General features: G+C 47.4%; 1 protein-coding gene across 3 annotated transcripts in view; it reads left to right on the forward strand.

Moving 5' to 3' along the window:
- Positions 1 to 12,199, forward strand: part of CASKIN1 (CASK interacting protein 1) — a 117,527-nt gene that overhangs the window by 67,518 nt on the left and 37,810 nt on the right. For all 3 annotated transcript variants that reach the window (XM_053365446.1, XM_053365447.1, XM_053365448.1), the window contains exons 2-3: positions 6,734 to 6,785; positions 12,060 to 12,157. In XM_053365446.1, the coding sequence (XP_053221421.1) occupies positions 6,734 to 6,785; positions 12,060 to 12,157 (150 nt within the window). The remainder of the gene's footprint in view (positions 1 to 6,733; positions 6,786 to 12,059; positions 12,158 to 12,199) is intronic.

A 12,199-nucleotide genomic window follows, 5' to 3' on the forward strand; every position in this document is an offset into this window, starting at 1 on the left:
TACAAAATAAAAAATAAGCTGGCTTATATTCAGTTTCAATTTTCCCCATTGACAGGAATTCGATTCTCTGGTGTAGCAGCAAATCGATCCCCAGCGGTGGAAGTCATTAGCATGTACTTGCGCTAGCAGTTTCTACCCACAGGCGGAGGCCAGATGGATGCCAGGGGGGTCCCTCGCATCATCTCGTGCCCCCGCCCACCCACTCATCCACCTCCCCCTCTTCTTCCGCAGCCCAGCCAACCTGTTTTGCTCCTTCTTAATGTCATCGTGTTGACAAGCTAAGCGATAAGATCAAATAAGGCTTCTCCGCTGCTGAGAGGCGCAGTGGTGCATCTTGGGAGATGATGCTCCAGAGGCTGGAGCGTGCGCCTCCAACCTCAGCCTTCTTGGGACCTCAGCTGACCTCGGAAGCAGAGGCAGCCCCTGCATCAGCTCTGCTCTGCTGGCAGGGCAGGCCCTTAAAACTGGGGCACTCTAAAGAGTGGGTGGGTGGAGATTTGGATTCTGAAGGCTGCACGCAAGTTTGAATACATTTGCATGCACCTCTCTAATTTGCATAACACTCGCTGTTTGTCTTGAGGAGTCTCGCCTCCTGGCAACCCTGCTCAGCAACCCCACTGAGTTCTTTTTGTCTTTCTGCAAAGCTCCACACGTTTTCTAAATGATTCTCATGGCCACAAGGACTAGAAGGGTGCCTTTCAAAATGAAAAATGGGAATTGGATGCCAGGTACTGAGGCCGGCGCTAGGACTGAACATTTTGCCTCCATGGCCCACCTAGTCCAGCATCCTGTCCTCTCAGAGGCCAGTCAGATGCTTTGGGAAGCCAGAAACAGGATGTGAGTTCAAGGTCCTCTCCCACTGCCTGCATCCCTGCAAATGGTACCCAGAGGCATACTTCCTCCGGCAGCACAAGTGATGATGCACAGAGCTAGGAGTCTTCTACCTGTGTGGCCGCCTGCCTGTGGCTTTCTGCAAGATGAAAAATGTGCTTCAGTTTTGAAAGGTCTTGTCAGGAGCTGAATTCACAGGTCGATGTGGTTGCTTTAAATCTGTCTTTGCCTGTTGGTTTCCAGTGATCTTCAAAGCCCGTAGGTGAAATTTAACCCGCGTACTTCTTTGCTACCTTGCTGGGTGAGGGGTACAGGCAACGACCCTCCTCAAGCCTTTCAGCATTTTCCTCCCTCCCTCCCTCCCTCCCTCGCTGACAACAACCTCACTTAACTTGGTGTTGAGTTTAGGGTATGGATAGTGTCTGGAAATCATTCACCCTGGTGTGCCATGCAGCAAACTTCTTGATGCTGTCTCCCATTATCCTGCCAAATGATAAGGAACACTATCCAGGGTGAGGCTCACAGGGGACCTGGTCACATTCTCTATAGCATATAAGTGAAATCTGGTACTCTATAGCCACCAACCTCAATGGCTTCAGAAGGGGTTTAGGTAAATTGGTGGACAGCAAAACTATCAGTGGCTACTAGTCATGAAGGCTGTATTCTATATCCCCAGCTAGAGGAATAATGCCTCTGAATACCAGTTGTGGAGAATTACAAGTTGGGAGGCTGCTGCTGTGCTCAGGTCCTGCTTCTGGGCTTCCCAGAGGGGTATCTAGTTGGCCACTGTGAAAACAGCCCCCCCCCATCTGATCCAGCAGTGCAAGGCTCTTCCTACGTTCTGACGTTCCTTCCTACCTGTCATAGTGGCAGAGATGCTTGATGATAAAAGAAGTGGTTCTGCAATCACTATGGGAGTTAAGTAATAGTACCACTCTATTCTGGCTTGGTCAGACCTCACCTGGAGTCTGGTGTCCTGTTCTGGGTGTCGTAATTTAAGAAGGATATTGGCAAGCTGGGATGTGTGCAGAGGACGGCAGCCCAGATGATCAAGGGTCTGGAAACCAAGCCTTATGAAGAACGGTTGAGGGACTTGAGTCTGTTTAGCTTGATGGAGGAGGAGACGGAGAGGTGATAAGTCCCCTATGACTACTCTGTTTCAGGGCTGCAATAAGTCAGCCACAGAGCAAGTGGCGAAGTTTTTGAATATGGCCATCTGTATTTGACCAGTTATAATTGCCTGATATATATGCACATGCTGTGTTTGGCATTATTATTCTGGGTTTTACAAGTTGCATCAGTGTGCATTTTTAGCAGTGTTATTGTCAATTGTTATATGATGGTCATTAGTTGCCTCCACAGTTGGAGGCAGCAATGTTTCTGAATACCAGTTGCTGGAAACAGCAGGAAGGGAGATTTGCTCCTACTTATATATTTCCCATGAGCATCTGGTTGGCCCCTGTGAGAACAGGATGCTTGACTTGATGTGCCATTCACCTGGTCCAGCAAGCTCTTCTTATGAGGCACTGCTGCCTGAAACCTTGGAGAGCTGCTGCCAGCCAGTGCAGGTGACACTGAGCTGAGTGGACCAGTGATCTGGTTCTGTGCTTCTTAATGCCATCAACACCCTCATATACTTACATGGCTTAAATTGCAAATGATTCATTCATTGCTAAATAAAAGCAAATTGTGGAGCACACGTCCTTCCTTGCACCCTCCCCATCCATCGCCACCCTTCAAGTCCTCTTCTCCATCCCCCCCGCCTTTCCTTCTGCACTGCTCCTTAACAAGCCAGCCTCTCTCCCTGATTGTGTTTTCCCTGTCAAGAAGACCGATGGCTGTTCTCTGCTCTTAACCCCATTATCAGCACACTGCTCCTTCTCCTGGTCTCAGGGAAGTAGCAAATGGGAAATTGGATTGTGTGGGTGCTTCCTCCAAGCCTGGGGTGGGAGGGGGGTGGGGGTGGGGAAGGCCCGATCCTTTCCTTTAAAGGTGCACATCCTGTTGTCTTCATGGGTCCTGCAATATAGACTGGGGTGGGGGTCCTGTTTTTTTTTTTTTTTGCACTTTCTCCTTTTTGGACTGCACATAGGAAATTGCCTTAAAGGGGTCATCTTTGATCCATCTAGTTCATTACTGTCTACACCAACTGGCAGCAGCTCTCCAGAAATTCAGGCAGGAATCCTTCCTGACCTTCCCCTAAAAAATAAAATAAAGTAAGAGTCTAGTCCTTATGATTCTGAACAAAAGGATGAAATAATAGCAGGCTTATATTGTATCAGACTATGGGTCCATCTAGCTCAATACTGCCTACACTGACTGGTAGTGGCTCTCCGGGGATTGGAGTCCTTCCTGGCCTTACCCAGAGATGCCACTGGGACATCTTCTCTGTCTCTGTGGCCCTTTGCTAGATGTCAGATGGCTGTTGCGGTTGCTCGAGAGTAACCAGGCAGGACTCCAAACCTGTGTTTTACAGGTTTTATTTTGGTGCAAACTATTTACAGTGAAGAGCTCCAAAGCTCATGTCTGGCTCAATCGCTAGCAGAATCCGGGAGTCGTCTCTTTTTGGACCTCCCCCAACATAAGAGTTTCGTTACCCCCAACCTTCTCCTTCCCTCTTTGCGCCTTAGGCTACTGCGCAGGATGGGCGATGGCAAGGGCGTGTTTCCCTCCTGTCCGGCTTGCCCAGGAGTGGTGTTAAGGCTCCCACCAGCATTCTCTGGTCCTTGCACCTCTTCCCCACTAGAGATGGGGCTTTCCTCCTCCCCGGAAGAGGAACTGCTTCGCAAGATTTTCGGAGGCTCCCTGTAACACAACTGCCCTTCTATTCCTCGCCTCTGAGCCAATGGCAGTTTGCTGACACTAGATACATCTCTATATACAGTGGTACCTCGTTTTACAAACTTAATCCGTTCCTGATTCCGTTCTTAAACCAAATCCGTTCTTAAACCGAGGCACCTGTTCCCTAATGAGGCCTCCCACCGCCAGTGCCCTTCCATCATTCGGATTCCGTTTTTAGACCAAGGTAAAGTTCACAAACCGGGACACTACTTCCGGGTTTGCGGAGTTCATAAATCGAATAGTTCGTAAACAGGGCTGTTCGTAAACCGAGGTACCACTGTATTCCTTTCTACATGAACACACAATCCAGATTTTTAACGGTGAGCATTAGGAAATCCATAGCAATGCTTGTGGGGATTCGGCTGCAGCCTTCCTCAACATGGCGCCTTCCAGATGTTTTGGAGCACAGTTCCCATCAGCCACCTCCCAGCATCACCATTTATTTCTTTAACCCCCTCCAGAATTAATACTACCTGATTTTAATAAAGCCTCAAAGCAGAACATTAGAAGTATCAGTAAAAGCACAAGAAACTAAAATCAACACTAAATGATCAAAACATGTGAAACTTCGGTTGGGTGAACTTGTTATCATATCATCTGTGCTTGCTCAAGGGGCAGATGGGAATTTAGTCCAAAACATATGGGGTGTGGGCACCAGATTGGGGAAAGCTGCCGCCAAGGGGACTTTGGTTTCACGCGGAGATCTCAAGGCTCCCAGTGTCTTCTCCAAGATTGAAGCAGATTTTCATCTGTCTCCATGCACACCCCAAACGCACAGAAACCCTCCCAAGACAAATCTGGGGTTGCCATAGCAACTTCTTCCCCTTGCAATGATATTTGTGGAATTTCTGATCCCGGGAACCTGCAGCTCGTTTGTCTTATCCTTCCTCTGTTGGCAGAAATGGCCATGTGTGGTTGCTTTCGCATGGGCCAAGGACCAGTTTCTGAAGCAGACCTCTCTCTCCCTGTCAGCCTCCATCCATCTTCTGAATCAGCCATAGCAAGTGGCTTTGTGGGCATGCAGACCCCATCATCCTCTCCCCAGTTGAACATAAGAACATAACATCAGAGGAGCCTGCTGGATCAGGCCAGGGGCCCATCTAGTCCAGCATCCTGTTGTCACAGTGGCCAACCAGATGCCCCAGAGGGGAAGTGGGATTTGAGGGCAAGAGCACAGCAACTGGTATTCAGAAGCATTGCCTCCTCCCGTAGTGAAGGCAGAGCATAGCCATCATGGCTGGTAACCACTGATAGCCCTTTCTTTCATGAATTTGTCTAATCCGCTTTTATACTTTTTAAAACTATGCAAGTGGATGGCCCTCACTGCCTCTTGTGGCAGTGAGTTCCATAGTTTAACAATGTGCTGTGCCAACAAGTCCTTTCTTTTACAGATAGAAGGATGGCTGATAAAATGATGGGACTTGGCTGAGATGGCTAGGCTAATATGTTTAATTAGAGAAAAATCCTTACTAACGTTTGTTAAGGATTGAACGTTTCTTGCGGACTTTTTGCGTGAAAGAGAAAATGAATTTGTAACATCTGGGTTTGAAGATTATAGAACGGTCGGATCTTAAAGAATGAATATCGCTTGTAGCTGCAGAGAGCCAGAAGTCCTTTTATTTTACTCTAGTTTTTTCTTTCTTTTCCCCCCTCTTACTTTCTCCTCCTCTAGACTTCTCCTTTTCTTCTGTTTTCTTCCTTCTGACTTTGTTCTCTTTTAGACTAAGCAGCTGTTTTATCTCAGTATATTAAAAAAAAGATGCTTTGTAGTGGGTATGTATTTCTGTATATCTTCGAATAAGGATCAATTATGAAAATTTAAAACAAACAAAAAATAAGTCTTTTCTTTTACTCATCCTGAATCTCCCAACCATCCGATTCGCTGGATGTCAATGAGTTCTAGTGCTGTGAGAAAGAACGTTTCTCAATCCACATTTTCTGTGCAATGCCTAATTTCATAAACTCATCGTGTTGCCTCCAACTCACCTTTCCTCTAAACCATGGGTAGGCAAACTAAGGCCTGGGGGCCGGATGTGGCCCAATCGCCTTCTAAATCTGGCCCACGGACGGTCCGTGAATCAGCGTGTTTTTACATGAGTAGAATGTGTCCTTTTATTTAAAATGCATCTCTGGGTTATTTGTGGGGCAAAGGACTGTGGCAAGAGAAACTGATGGACTATGCGGAATGTGCGAAATTGACACATAAACTATGTGACAAGGATAACTGTCACTTTAAAGAAGAATGGGAACCTTTTACGATGTACTTAAAGATACAAAATGAACTGGACTCCTTGGAAGGTTTTGAATAAACATTCACAAACTCTTTATTGATAATATACAGACAGATAAACTGAGGATCTCTACAATTTTATAACATGCAGAGAATAATATGTGCTGAGAAACCAGAGAGAGGAGCTGAGGGAAGTCTGGGGTGGGTTAGGGGGGTTCTTTTTTGGGGGGGACGGGAAAAATGGGAGGGAGAAATGAGGATGATGTATTTTTGATAAATTGTTATGCTGAAATTCCATATATATATGTGTGTGTGTATATATATATATATATATATATATATATATATATATATATATGCGTGTGTGTGTGTGTGTGTGTGTGTGTGTATATATATATATATATATATATATATATATATATATATATATATATATTTGTGGGGCATAGGAATTCATTTTTCCCCCCAAAATATAATCTGGCCCCCCACAAGGTCTGAGGGACAGTGGACTGGCCCCCTGCTGAAAAATTTTGCTGACCCCTGCGTATAAACTTAGAAGTCCCAAACCTTGCAACCTTTCCTAACAGGCGAGTCGCTCCATTCCCTGGGTGTGTCCCCAATCCTCCGCTGGGATTTTGTTAAGGCATATTGCTGCAGGGCTGATGAGGAAGGCAACCTTCCACCTGAGCCAGAAGCAGTTTAGACCAAGTCGGAGCAACGCCACATCTAGTGCAGTATTGCCACGCTGGAGGAATCCTGCTCCTTATTCTGTTTCTTCCACACCTCTAATCCTTACCTTCTTTTTCTCATTGTTGTTTTTTTCTCCCCCAGAGCTCCTGGGATCAACCAAGAGGGTGAATGTGAATTTCCAAGACACTGATGGGTAAGTAGATGAAATCTGTTTATCCAATAGCACCAGTGGGGTAGCAGTCCAGCGTCATGGGGGTGGGGGGTTTGATGGGCTGTTGCTATCTCTGCAGCAGGGTCCTTGTCTCCAGCATCCAACAGGTGCCCAGTGAGTAGGAAAGGGGAGATTTTTAGCTACCGTATGATCCAAGGATTTAGGAACATGGAAAAGGCATAGAAAGAAAGCCTTATGTGGAACAGTTGAAAGATATGGGGATGTTTATCCTGGTGAAGAGAGGACTGAGAAGAGAGGTTATGTTAGGCCAGGCTTCCTCAGCTTTGGCCATCCAGATGTTTTTGGCCTACAACTCCCATGATCCCTAGCTAGCAGGACCAGTGGTGAGGGATGATGGGAACTGTAGTCTCAAAACATCTGGAGGGCCAAGGTTGAGGAAGCCTGTGTTTAGCATCTTCAGATATCTGCAGGGCTGCCACACGAAAATGAAGCAAACTTGTTTTCTGTAGCTCCAGAGAGAAGGATCCTAACCAATGGATTCAAGCGATAGGAAAGGAGATTCCTTGGGAAGCCCAGAGCTTTGTCCATTGGTCAAGGCTTCCTCCAATCCTGTCAGATCCTGGACACAGCAAGACAAGTAGCCATTAAGAATCTTTCTGTCTCCCACAGGTGGAAATAGTTAATGGTCAAGAGATCCTTTTTTGTAGGGGGGAGGGAGTGGGCCGGATAGTGACTTTCCCCAGACATTTGGAACTACAACTCCCATCAGCCCCCAACATCAATACAGCTCTGCTGCCCGAGACTGATGGGTACTGTTGTAGTCCTCAAATTCGGGAGGGTAGCAGGCTGGGGAAAGTTTCTGGGGCTTGCTCCAGCTGTGCATGGGTGCAGCCAACCTCGCAGGGTTGTTGTGAGGCTAAAACAGGGAGAGGAAGAGAACTGTGCACGCCACCTTGAGCTCCTTGGAGGAAAAGCGGGATAAAGAAGTAATAATAAAATAAATAAGTGGATGGAAAGGCTTGCAGGAGGGGGGGCATGAAGAAATTTCTCTTTGTTCTTAAGACCCCCTTGAGTTGCCTGCATCTGGTTTTGCAGAGGACCTCATGAAGCTCTCTCGGTGGCCTCCTCTGTACATCACAAGCACTGTGCCTGGCCTCCCCATGACTTAAGATCGTAAAAAAAAGCCTGCTGGATCAGGCCAGTGGCCCATCCTGTTCCCACAGTGGCCAGCCAATAGGAAACCTGCAATTCAAGGATTCAAGCACAAGAGCCCTCTCCCCTCCTGCATTTTCCAGCAACTAGGCATTGCTGCTTCCAGCTGTGGAAGCAGAGCAGTAGCCCATCGATAGCCCTCTCCTCCATGGTTTTGTCCCATCCGCTTTCAAAGCCAGCCAGGTCGGTGGCCTTCACTGCCTCCTTTGAGACTTGGATCTTGAGTGATGCGTTGCACTCCATCCCACTCTTTAGCAAAAATGGAAATGACGCAAAATTAGAGAGAGCCATTGTACAACCCTGTCTGAGTTGCGTAATTTATGCCGGGCACAGAATTCCGAGGGCAGAATTCTTAATTCCGTTCGCTTCACGTGCCTGAAAAGGGGGGGGGGGAGAAGCAATTCTGCTGCCTTATGAGGTGACCTCGTTTGCTTCCTATTGAAGTGCATTCCTTTTCCATTCCTTTCTTGATATAAGAAAGCTGCTTGCAGCTGCCGGGGCCCAGGTAATTCCACTGTTGTGATGACTTGTAGGAGATGAGAGGAGGCAATTTTTGCTGAGATGGAAAATAGTACAATGGAGCAAACTTTCCCCTCCTTCTCTGCACTCCCCAGGTGTGATCTCTGTGAATTCAGGTTAGTGTGTCCTTCTGGAAAACCAAAGAACATAAGGAGAGCCTGGCTTCCGGATCGGGCCAATGACCCATCTAGTCTGGCATACTGTTCTCACAGGGGCCAGCCACCAAATGGCATCAAAACAGCAGCAAACACAAGCTCTTTGTCCAGGTTGTGGGGCAAATACCAGGGGATGACTATTGGCTTTATGCTTCAGGGCACCTGACTGGTCTCTGCTGGAACCAGGATGCTCGACTAGACAGGCTTTTGTTCTAAACCTGTAGCAAACCATACATTTAAAGCACAAAATTTCCCCCCAAGAATCTTGAAAATCGTAGTGACCTCTAGCAGAACTACAGTTCCCAGTACCCTTAAACTACAGTTCCCATGATTCTTTGGGGGAAGTCACGTGCCCCAGAGGAAGGGTGGGATATAAAGCCTCATAGGGTCCAAGATGGTTGGATTTGGGAAAGGTGCACTGTTAGGTATAAAGCGCTCTACAACTCGCGACCAGGATACTCAAAAGATCATGGTTTCCCTTATATACCGAGTCAATCATGGCTGTTTGCAGGCTGTCTTGAAGGCACCATCTTCCCAGGACATCTGTTCCCTGCAATGTAGGCATTGGGCTTTTAGTGTTGTGGCACCAGCCCTTTGGAATGTCCTCCCCTTAAATATTAGACAGGTGCCATCTCTGACTTCTTTTTGTTGGAATTGTTCTTAAGCCGCTTATATTGTTTAATAATCGCTTGTTTCTTTCCATCCTGGGCTCCTTTATTTATTTTATTTAGTTCAACAAAATTATGTGCCACTTGATTGTTTTAAAAACAACAACCCTCAAAGCGGTTTAGAAAAAAAAGATAAAACAATAAAATTGCCAACAATAATTTGAGACTTTCGAAAATTCAAAATAACAATGGACTAAAAACAAATTAAAATTTGTGCCAACCTTCTACATATGTGGATAGGCTTGCCTAAGCAAAAAATGCTTTTAGCAGGGACTGAAAAGAGCACAGCGAAGGCACCTGTCGGTTGTTAAGGGCTTTGAACTTGGCCCTTGGAGAGGAAGGGTGGGATATAAATTTAATAAATAGTCGTAAATAAAAAGAGCAACTTCTGGAGGGCTCCAGGTTGGGGAAGCCTGCTTTGGCGGAAGAGAACGGCTCTGTCCTCTCCTGGGCAGGTGCCACCTCCCTTTCCAAGCAGCCCGTGCAGACGGCTTGGCAGGCGGCAGGCGTAGGAGACGGAGAAGTAAATGAGTCTTTGCTGAAAGACAAGGGGGCGGAAGGGGGGGGGACGCTTCTTCCATTAGCAGGAGAGAGGCGCAGACTCCCACGCAAAGCCGGGCTCTTCTGGCTTCAGGCAAGGGATGGGTGCTCAGCACACAGCCTTTTCTGGCCCTGTGAAGGCAGGGGAGAGAATAGGTCGCTTTGGTCAGTATCCTGAGCAGTCTCACAGAGACCAGAGGCCGCCCAAGCAAGGAGCCACGTGTGTGTCTGAGAGAGGAAGGGAGAGAGAGAATACCTCGTTGCGTTGTATCTCAGTGCGCCAGCTGAACTGGTGCCACCACTGTGGCGTTGCAGAATATTCGTTAATGGTTGCATTTCATACCCCACCTTTTCCTCCGAGGAGCTCAAGGCAGAGTATACGGTTGTTGTTTATCCTCTCTCCCCACTTTTATTTTATTCGGTTATTTAACAAATTTGTATAACCACCTGTACCCGTAGGTCTCAGGGCGGTTCACAACATGAAAACGCTGAAAAACAAACCGAAATGGCTCAGTGGAGAGGGATATTTTTGCTTTTCTTGTGGACTGATCTAAGGAAGAAAAATAACAGGAACAGCCTCCCTGCTGGAAGCATTTTGGAGGCACCCAAGTGTGTTTCTCACGTCCTCCCCATGGCCCCCAGACACACAAATCCCAGGGAACGCTGAAATCCCGGCTTCTGGGCAGCTTTCCTGGAAAGAGCGGGAGAGGCAGATTTGCTGAGTCCCATTGCTCTCTGTGTGTATGTGTGGAATTGCTACAATGCCAAGCAGACCACACGAACCCTGTGCTAAATTGGGGCATTCCTTAGCAGCTATAATAACTCTGTTCTGGTTTACATCTGCATAGTTTGGGTCTGTGCTTTTATGGAAATGTTTGGAAAGCTGCGTGCGTCTTCCCCAAATATCCCAGGATCGAGAGCCCATAATCCTCATCTCTGCCTCTCCGTCTAAAAAACCCACCGGTCATTTAATTCATTAATTTTTTTTTGAAGTTTTCCATCTTCCTCTTTAGCCCCCAAAGGTTCTCGGAGCAGCTACCCATTGTTTAAAAGCAGTAAAACGATAATAATCTGGAAGTAGCAGCCAGAGGCAGAGTTGTATAGCAGTACCAAATCCAGTTTAATCCAGGATCTAAAAAATTAAGCTAAAAACACACAGATAATTTTTAAGTGTGTGCCGGTCAGCGGGGAAAGTATTTCACTGGTGCCAAGATAAACATCAGGGTCTTGGCAGTCCTCTCCTGGAAGGTCAGCATCTACCTCCAGAGGCTGGGATAGCAAGGAAGGACTGGTGGTGATGATGATAAATAAAATTTATTACCTGCTCTTCACCAGCAGATGCCAGGGTAGGATGCAACCAACAGCGCCACCCGCGTCCTGGGTGCATGCAACTAAAGATAAGAACATAAGAAGAGCCTGCTGGATCAGGCCAATGGCCCATCTGGTCCTGCTTCCTGTTCTCACAGTGGCCAGCCAGATGTCTCAGTGGCAAACCCACAGCAGGACCTGAGCACAAGAGCATTCTCTCTACCAGTGATCCCCAGCGACTGGTATTCAGAAGCATTTCTGCCTCTGGCCATTCATGGAAGGAGACAGAGTATCGCTGTCCTGGCTTGTTGCCATCGATAGCCCTCTCCTCCATGAATTTGTCTTGTAAACTTTTAAAGCCGTCCAAATTGGTGGCCATCACTTCTTCCTGTGGCAGGGAGTTCCATGGTTTAACTAGGTACTGTGTGAAAAAGTACTTCTACAAAAATCTGCCCTGCATCTTCCAACGTTCAGCTTCATTGGATGTCCACAAGTCCTGTAACCAAAGAAGCCCTTGCCTGCTGGCAGAATATCAGCAAACAAGGGGAGTGTGGGAGCCAGGAAGGATCCTGGGGAGGTCCTTCCCTTAGAGTTGGGGTTTGTGGCAGAGAAAGCCTTGACCTGCTTTTGTGCCAGCTGTACCCGGGCAGTGCGTCTCCTGCTGATCTAAGGAAAGGGGAGAGAGCTCTGGGAGCAGGTGCTCTGAGCTAGCCTGCAAATCTGAAGCAGGGCCAAATTTAGCAAGGGTTAGCTTTTTGTGGGGCTGCTGCTTTCTGCATTGGCGTGAACTGAGAGTTGGGGAATTGGGCAGGGCAAGAAGAGGAGGAGGAGGTGGTTGTGGTGGGGAGTCTCTCCGGCACTTGACACCTCTGCTTTGCCCCCTTTCCTTGCAGATTCTCTGCCCTGCACCACGCGGCCCTCAATGGCAACACAGAACTCATCTCCCTGCTGCTGGAGGCTCAGGCTGCTGTGGATATCAAGGATAACAAAGGCAAGCACAGGAGAGGGACTCCTAGAAGGAATGCAGAGAGTG

This window comes from Podarcis raffonei, chromosome 14, assembly GCF_027172205.1.
Source record: "Podarcis raffonei isolate rPodRaf1 chromosome 14, rPodRaf1.pri, whole genome shotgun sequence".
NCBI classification, from domain to species: Eukaryota; Metazoa; Chordata; class Lepidosauria; order Squamata; family Lacertidae; genus Podarcis; species Podarcis raffonei.